Below are 9599 nucleotides of genomic sequence, written 5' to 3' on the forward strand. Positions count from 1 at the left end.
AACTCATGAGGTTTCGCATTGAACAAAATCATCTAACAATATCATCTGTTGCCATAGTATCAAATTCAGCTTCACAAATATAAATGACTAAAGACCAGCTCTGTCAGTCATGTGCATTTCCATAGCAATCAATGTCTTTTCTAGAAGTTGAAGCCATTCAACTCTCTATTTCCCCCCACTACTCAGCTTCAGGAGTCACCAAATTTAGCACAACGTTAACAAACAGTAGACAAAGGCTAAATCACATTTGCAGGGGTCTGTAAAAAACTGTAATTTTGCAGCTGGGTAAGTGATTAATATCTATTCTATGCAAGATGAGAATAAAAATCCATGGAATGACAGAGATAAATACTCCAGGGGGTGCACTTTGGCTGTCTATTCAAAATCTTTCAGTTAAAATTGATCCAAGAGCAAGCATCAAGAATAGTTACCGCAATTAAAAACAGCTTAATTGAAACCGTTCTGTTACTAATTGAATCAAAGTTAGATCTACATTCATGAACCAACCGATGCTAAATACTACTACACAAATTATTAAGTTACTCTGCATGTGTAATGTTCCAATGCCATTAGACAATCTTTAGAACACCAACAGATTTGTCTTCATTTGGGTTCCAAATGCTATATAGAGGAAGATGGCTTTCCAAATACAACTGAGCAATTATCTCAAAAAAGAATGGTCTCCTATTAATCGTATTACATTAAAATTTCCTGCTCATAGATTTGGAAAATAGATGTAGTGTTAGTCCAATGGTTTGGTATTTCAAATTATGAGAAATAAATGTAATAGTGAGAAGTTAAAGGTTGTCATCCAAAAGCGGGCTCTATTTATTTGTGTAGCTACACTGCTTTACTCAGGTATGTTTTTAAGAGTGGTTTTCCAGTGGCAGCACCAAGCATATTTGCACTACTTTAAAATTGTGGGAAAGGTAGTGTTCTACTCATCAGTCTATATATCAATGAAATTCTTAACGTTAGTAAAGAGCTGCTGTCCTGCAACTCAGTCAACCTGCAGTTACATTGCATACTTTGGGCCACTGTGAAGCAGGAACACTTTGCAGAAACACAATATGTAATTATTCTGATCTCAAAAGAATCACTGCTTTCATATAGAAATGTTAAAAATTACACATTTAGAGCAACAAATATTTTTACCCTTAGTGTATTGGATAGGTGCAGTCAGGCTCCAGGAGCTACTGGGGTGGACACTCAAATCAACAGAATAGTTTCCTCTTCTGACACATTTTTTTACATTAACTAAATAGATCTCAATGTTTGGGCTTTGGACTAGCATCCAAAGCTAGTTCGCAATCAATGAAAACCTAAATTTTTGGTACTTCCTGCTACATTCAATATTACTAGTAGGAGTTAGAAGGAAACCAGAAAGCAAAAATGTTTCTGAAGTTATTTTTAAAATAAATTTAAAAAATCGCTAGAATAGATAGGAACAAACTTTAATTGCAGTAAAAATATTAAAAATCAAAGAATTGGAGAACGGACAGGACAAGCAAAATTGAAGTGTTTAAAATTTAATTTTTACTTAAAATTGTGTTCAGGTGTTTATTTTGCTAGCTTCAGTTAATTGCTGCAATAAAACAACTCCCAACCTGTGTGTTTTTATTATTTTATTTGTATTTATTTCAGTGCAACAGTGCTTAAGCAACCAGCCAAGCCTAGGGAACTGAAAATTTTAGTCAAAGTTGCAGACATTGGCAAGAATAATGATCAATAAAACATTTCAAAATTATTTTCTTTCACAATTTAGAAATTGGGTTTCTCCCATCTCATGTCAGATTGAAAGATTCCCAAAATACAGCACTCCAAAACAGCTTGCAGTGATATGGCAATATAGAATGCTGACAAGAACACGGTTTCACAATAAGATTTTATTACAACTTGCAGCAGGCAGTATTTTTAGAATTTCATTGAAGGTGGGAACTGGGGAACAGATACAGCCATCCTGATGATGCAAGACTCCCAAGCCAAATGGAACAATAAAAAAGGTATATTTAAACTGTAGTCTTTAAATTTAATGGGCTAGATTTTCAGTTGCTTGCGCCAGCAGTTAGCGCCTTAAGAGAAGTGATTTTCGGGCGCTATTCGTGTAGCGCCCGGGCGCAGCGCAGTTTGCGCCCCGCCCCAAATTAAGTTGCCCGTTAGCGCCGGCGCAAAGTTTAGCGGCCGCCCGGATGCGCGCGCAGAAAATGACGTCACATCCTCGTGCAACGCCCTTTGGCCGCCCCGAATCCAAACTTCAGTCGGACCGCCCCATTCTGCGGCTGGCGTCCAGAGCGTTTGTAAAATGGAACGCAACACACCCTGGGGAGCGCAAATTAAAGGGCACTCCTCCTGCACTATAAACGGCAGTCTGCATGTGTTGTGTGGAAGGATCCAGTGTGTTGTTGTGAACGGTGTATTTATGTTTACCACCACCACCACCACCACCACTTCTTCAAAAAACACATGCACCCTTCCCCTTTAAGAGCTCACTGGCACCAGAGTGTCTGCTGTGCGCTGCGCCCGAGCTCGGGCGCTGCGCTCTGCACCGCCGGCTTAGCGCCTAAAGATAGTAGTGGAACGCCTCTTTTAGCGCTCCACCAACCTCTTAGGGCGAAGCCACTGAATTTCCGGCAACGGGGCGCTACTTTGGGGCGGGCGCTAACTTCGGGCGGGCGCTAAGGTTAGCGCCCCAAAACTGTCTATACTGAAAATCTAGCCCAATATCTTTCTACTCTTAAGGGAGTAGGGACAAACATAGCTTTTGTTTAACTATCCTTTACTAATGAGTAATGAGCCAGATTTAGTTAACAGCCAACGGCACGTGAACATTTGTCTAATAGCAATCATAATATGATCAAGTTCAACATAGTGTTTGAAAGGGAGAAACACGAAACAGATACTAAGATTCAAGATTTAGGCGAGGCTGACATCAATGCGATGAGACAGAGACTGTCCACAGTAAACTGCAAATCTGTAAAACAACAGATGATCAGTGGGAGTTGTTCAAAAAAGAATTTGAGATACAGAACCAGTTTATACCAGAGGGGCAAGAGATCTACTTGCCAAAAAAGGCCATGGACGAGTAAAGAGGTAAGGGACAACATAAAACAAAGAAAAAGCATACAAAAATGCAAAAACTAGCACAGATCCTGGCGACTGGGAGAGATACAAAGAATAACAAAAAGGTGACAAAGCAGACAGTAAGTGCTACAAAAAGGTGACAAAGCAGACAGTAAGTGCTACAAAAAGGGAGTAGGAAAAGAAACTTGCAAGGGATATCAAAAACAAAACAATTTTTTTTTAACAATTATATTAGGAAAAAGGTGGTCAGGAGCAATGTGGGCCCCTTGAAAACTTAACGGTGATATTGTAAATGAAAATAAGGACATGGTGGACATGTTGAATAATTACTTTGCATCAGTATTTACAGCAGAGGAAGAGGATAGCATGCTGGACATCCCACGGAAACTAATACTGAATCAGGGACGGGGACTCACCAAAATTAACGTAAGCAAACCAACAGTAATGAAGAAAATAATGGGACTAAAGAGTGACAAATCCCCAGGACGAGATGGTTTCCATCCCAGGGTTTTAAAGGAAATAGGCAAGAACATTGCAGATGCCCAAACAATAATCTTCCAAAGTTCCCTCAATTCAGGAACCGTTCCTTTAGATTGGAAAATTGCGCATGTCACTCCGCTATTTAAGAAAGATGAGCGAGTGAAACAAGGGAATTATAGACCAGTTAGCTTAATATCTGTTGTCAGGAAATTACTAGAGTCTATAATTAAAGGATAGTGACTGAACACTTTGAACATTTTCAGCTGATGAGAGCCAGCATGGATTTGTAAAAGGTAGGTTATGCCCGACGAACCTGATTGAATTTTTTGAAGGGGTGACTAAAGTAGTGGACAGGGGAATGTCTATGGATGTTATTTATATGGACTTCCAGAAGCATTTGATAAAGTCCCTCATAAGAGACTGTTAGCTAAAGTTGAAGCTCATGGAATTGAAGGCAAATTATTGACCTGGTTAAGAAAATGGCGGAGCGGCAGGAGACAGAGAGTAGGGATAATGGGCAGGTACTCTAATTGGCAGGATATGACTAGTGGCGTTCCGCAAGGATCTGTGTTGGGGCCTCAGCTATTCACCGTATTTATTAATTACTTCGATGATGGGATAGAAAGCCACATATCCAAGTTTGCCGATGACACAAAGATAAGCAGCATTGTGAGCAGTGTAGATGGAAGCATAAAATTACAAAGCGATATTAATAGATTAAGCGAATGGGCAAAACTGTGGCAAATGGATTTCAATGTAAGCAAAGGTGAGGTCATCCACTTTGGACCTGAAAAGGATAGAACAGAGTACTTTCTAAATGGTGAAAAGCTTAAAAACAGTGGCGGTCCAAAGAGACTTAGGGGTCCATGTACATAGATCATTAAAATGTCATGGACAGGTACAGAAAATAATCAAAAAGGCTAATGGAATGCTGGCCTTCATATCTAGAGGACTAGAATACAAGGGGGTAGAAGTTATGCTGCAGCTATACAAAACCCTGGTCAGACCACACCTGGAGTACTGAGTGTTGTTCTGGGCACCACACCTTAGGAAGGATATATTGGCCTTGGAGGGAGTGCAGCGTACATTTACCAGAATGATACCTGGACTCCAAGGGTTAAATTACAAGGAGAGATTACACAAAGTAGGGTTGTATTGCCTGGAATTTAGAAGAATAAGGGGTGATTTGATCAAAGTTTTCAAGATATTATGGGGAACTGATAGGAGAGAGAAAAACTATTTCCACTGGTTGGGGAGTCTAGGACCAGACCCTAAAAATTAGATCCCAGCCTTTCAGAAGTGAAGTTAGGAAACACTTCTGCACGCAAAGGGTGGTAGAAGTTTGGAACTCTCTTCCGCAAACAGAAATTGATGCTAGGTCAATTGTCAATTTTAAATTGGAAAGCAGCGACAGGATCGGACAAAGTCAACATGGATTTACAAAAGGTAAATCATGCTCGACTAATCTACTGGAATTTTTTGAGAATGTAACTGGTAAAATAGATAAGGGAGAACCAGTGGATGTGGTGTATTTGGACTTTCAGAAGGCTTTCGATAAGGTCCCACGTAAGAGATTAGCGTGCAAAATTAAGGCACATGGGATTGGGGGCAAGGTATTGACTTGGATAGAGAACTGGTTGGCGGACAGAAAGCAGAGAGTTGGAATAAACGGGTCGTTTTCCAAGTGGCAGGCAGTGACTAGTGGGGTACCACAAGGATCGGTCCTAGGACCCCAGCTGTTCACAATATATATTGTAATGATCTGGACGAGGGAATTGGATGTAATATCTCCAAATTTGCAGACGACACAAAGCTGGGTGGGAGGGTATGCTGTGAGGAGGATGTCGTGAAACTCCAGTACGATTTGGACAGGTTGGGTGACTGGGCAGAAACATGGCAAATGCACTATAATGTGGATAAATGTGAGGTTATCCACTTTGGTGGCAAAAACAGGAAGGCAGATTATTATTTGAATGGCAATAGATTGGGAGAAGGGGAAGTGCAGAGAGACCTGGGTGTTCTTGTGCACCAGTCGCTGAAGGTAAGCATGCAGGTGCAGCAGGCGGTTAAGAAGGCAAATGGTATGTTGGCCTTCATAGCAAGAGGTTTCGAGTACAGGATCAAGGATGTCTTGCTACAGTTGTACAGGGCCTTGGTGAGACCGTACCTTGAGTATTGTGTGCAGTTTTGGTCGCCTTACCTGAGGAAGGACGTTCTTGCCATGGAAGGAGTGCAGCGAAGATTCACCAGGCTGATACCTGGGATGGCAAGAATGACGTATGAGGAGAGATTGTGTCGATTGGGCTTATACTCACTGGAGTTTAGAAAATTGAGAGGGGATCTCATCGAAACCTATAAAATTCTGTCAGGCCTGGACAGACTAGATGCAGGAAGGATGTTTCTGATGGCCGGGGAGTCCAGAACCAGGGGTCATAGTCTAAGGATAAGGGGTAAGCCATTTAGGACTGAAATGAGGAGGAATTTCTTCACCCAGAGAGTGGTGAACCTGTGGAATTCTCTGCCATATATTCAAGAAAGAGTTGGATATATTTCTTAAGGCTAAAGGGATCAAGGGATATGGGGAGAAGGCAGGGACAGGGTACTGAGTTTGGATGATCAGCCATGATCTCATTGAATGGCGGAGCAGGCTCGAAGGGCCGAATGGCCTGCTCCTGCTCCTATCTTCTATGTTTCTATGTAAATCTGAGATTGATAGATTTTTGTTAACCAATGGTATTAAGGGATATGGGGCAAAGGCAGGTACAGGAAACTTTCTGGTATCCGGCACTGACAGGACCGAGTTGGTGCCGTACCATCAAAACTGCCGTAGAAACCAGTGCTAATGTTAAAACATACGGAGCTTTTGAGCTCCGTGTGAATCAACAAACCCTGTTGCTTCTTCAGAACAGTCGGCCGCAGCTTAAAAGCGTCTCTGTAGCTAAGCAACAGCTTCAGCTAGACCTTGCAGAGCCTGACTGGAAAAAAAAAGCAACGAGAAGTAAAAAAAACTTATAGGAAGCGGCTCCTGAATTTTGCTGGTAGATAGAGCTTTCCAGACATTTAACCTCCGGTTAAACGAAAGTTTCCTGTATATGGAATTAGGTTACAGAATAGCCATGATCTCATTGAATGGTGGATCAGGCTCAGGGGGCTAAATGGCCTACTCCTGTTCCTATATATTGTGTAGTAAAATTTCTGAAATCAATTCACAAAGCAGGCTAATAAACAAAGCACAAAAAAATGAGATAAGCGATTTCACATAAAATTGATAGTGCATAGAAGTCAGCATGCATGATTCACTGGATTCTAATGCCCTTTAACTTTCAGTAACCAATACTCTGGTTTATACATATGAATTTATGATGATTCTGATTCCTGCCTAGAATTCACAAATGAATTTGTTAAGTTTGAGTCAATCATACTAACTGGCAATATGTTGTTTAAGTTGTGGCAATGATGCACAGTGGAGCTATGCATCAGCACAATCTGGAAATCACAAGCTACTTGTAGCCAAATCTTCATGGCATTGGAACAAACCCCACTGCCAAGTAATTTGAGATAGTTATACACAGTATTTTTGTACAATTCAGATTCAGAATTAGTCCAGTACAAAAGATTAAATATTAACTATAGTATTAGCAAATGATAATCTTCAGAACACCTTTTCAACTCCAAATAAAAGATTACATAAATTTACCTTTCCCTTGAAAATATCACAGCAGCAATTCACCCTTGATTCTGTCATCTTCATAAGTAGCAACTCCTGTATGGTGCACATCAAAAGGTGCCAGCACTCTGCCAGTGCCTTACATAGGTTACCATGTGCAAGTCTGGATAACTATTGTCTTCAGGCTACACCAGGGGGTAAGAAACTTTACAGTCAAGTTTGATCCTATTCTCACCCACATCCATACACACTACTAGCTGGGGTTGCTGAACAGTAACCAGAAGTAGAACCTTGGCCAATTTTCCCCCAAAAGCAACTTCACAGTGGAGATCAGCTAACCCAGCACAGATTAGGGAACAGGTCTGGAACCTTCTTGGTCTGAGTCAGTATACATCATGTGGAATGACTAACCACAGAGTCATATGAAAATCCTTGGTACCTTTCCTGAACCACGTTTTATAGTATCACTATTTTAAGCCGAATAGTTTTCTTTCCCCATTTTATAAATTCTTGCCCCACCTCGATCAGTTTGTAACTATTCAATTGATCAGGCTGTGACATAGAAAAACACACACATATTCAGACTAAAAATTGTGCAATTCCAGAAGGAAATCTGTAAAGAAGATTATTCATCCACTGCAACAACATTCTGCAATGTATATTAATACAAACATATAAACCTGTTGTATGGATATTTAACAGGAAACTATCCATGAAGGTTGGTAGAGTAATGGTTTACAAATGCAGATTTAGTATTTAGAATATTTAATATTGTAAAAGTCAAATACAGGAAACTCTTCTTTCCGACGGGACCGGCATGGTACCGGTTGATCAAAAAGTCCGGATTATGGAGAGGTATACTTACCAAGGTACGAGAGCCCCGTACACGGCCACAGGTGCAGGAGTCCCAGTTACACAGCCACATATCCAGGAGTCCCTGTTGCACGGCCACAGGTGCAGGAATCCCGGTTACACAGCCACAGATCCAGGAACCCCGGTACACGGCCACTAATATATAGTAAAACTTACCTGAACCTACTCCTGAATTTTGCCGGTTAAGAGAGATTTCCGAATATTTAGGTGCTGGGTAAGAGAGTGTTTCCTGTGGTGTATGTGCCTTTAAGAGCAATTATGGTGTATGTGCCTTTAAGAGCCCCAGGTGTGCGTAATGCCGGTAATTGCCACTTGGGCTATATAAGCCTGTGTATTGTGTATATCCTTTAGAAACCCCCCCCAGACTTGCTTAGTAAATACCTATGAACCAACTCCTGTCTTCAGTGTCTTTATCTACACACGGACACTACATTTCCTGTAATATTTTTCCTCTAAAACAGCATGATCTGTCCTGTATCCACATCAACTTACCAGTTGTTTCTCAAAGTAAATTGACCAAACCACAGCGTAATGGCCCACAGTCAGAATAATGAAAAGCAGCAGTGAAAGCTCCACGTTACTCATCTTTCTCACTCTCCTGTAGTAGAAAACAGGCTGTCGCCAATCTGGCAGGCCATTTTCCAAAACCTCATCGTACCTGCAAACAGGGGAAAGATAAAGTACAATCTAAATATCTGAAAGGCAGCTGCAGAGAATCATGCATTAAAAAAAAATTATCCTCCCTTCATGAATGCCTGTTTCCTAATTTGACAATTGTTTACAATACAAGTTTTTGCCATAAATTGAAAAGTTGATCTCTACACACGTCTGTGAAAAGAAATTTCATTCAAGAATAAAAACTAATACATTTAAGAAATTGCTCGGCAGGTTGCCTTTGATCCAACAACTAGTTGCACTGTGGCATAAACAGTTTTTGTTGCACCAATATATTATTTTTATGCACGTTAATGGCTACGTTTAAGGTGCTTTTTGTCAGTTGCCATTTATGAAAAGAAAATCATGTCAACTTCAAGTAAAACGTACACAATAGGAAACAGTGGAATCCCCATTTTATTCCACAAGTGAAGGAAACCCCATAACTCTCAGGAGACAAGGTTACAAGCATTATGTCAAAAGGAGAAACAAAATGGAGACGCCTCTGGTTTCTGTATGTACTGTAGTACAAGTAAAATATGGAATACTTTTAACTTAAACAGCAGCATGGTGGTGAATGTGCTGCTCCACCGAATGGTAAACTATGCATCTGTACTTGCCCTTCATGTGAGGTGCCTGGTTCATGAGGACGACTATTGTTAAAATAAGTGTAACACCCTTGGCCATGCCCATGCACCTCTTAGTGGCTGGATGAAGAGCAGCATTAGTCGATATCTTGGGACAAGTCACCTACCTACCCATCCTTTTGTCCAGGATGCTAGGAGAGACACCCTAAAAAGTTGCTTTTGTTTTTAAATCTGATACACAAAAGTGAAAGCCAGAT

The 9599-nt window shown here is 40.8% G+C and overlaps 1 protein-coding gene across 4 annotated transcripts in view; it reads right to left on the reverse strand.

Annotated features, from left to right (window-relative positions):
- Positions 1-8791, reverse strand: part of LOC147117115 (dnaJ homolog subfamily C member 1-like) — a 49211-nt gene extending 40420 nt beyond the window's left edge. The window contains exon 1 of one of the 4 annotated variants that reach the window (XM_085987791.1): positions 7259-7430. Coding sequence is in view for 3 of the 4 variants with exons in the window: in XM_085987790.1 (XP_085843916.1) it covers positions 8594-8686 (93 nt within the window). In the remaining variant the exon portion in view is untranslated. Of the gene's footprint in view, positions 1-7258; positions 7431-8593 lie in introns of those variants that run through there. The other 3 variants (XM_085987792.1, XM_085987790.1, XM_085987793.1) reach the window with 3 other exon arrangements.
- Positions 8792-9599: the final 808 nt, after the last annotated feature.

This window comes from Somniosus microcephalus, chromosome 5, assembly GCF_052327205.1.
Source record: "Somniosus microcephalus isolate GS21.2 chromosome 5, FLI_Smic_1.0, whole genome shotgun sequence".
Lineage (NCBI taxonomy): Eukaryota > Metazoa > Chordata > Chondrichthyes > Squaliformes > Somniosidae > Somniosus > Somniosus microcephalus.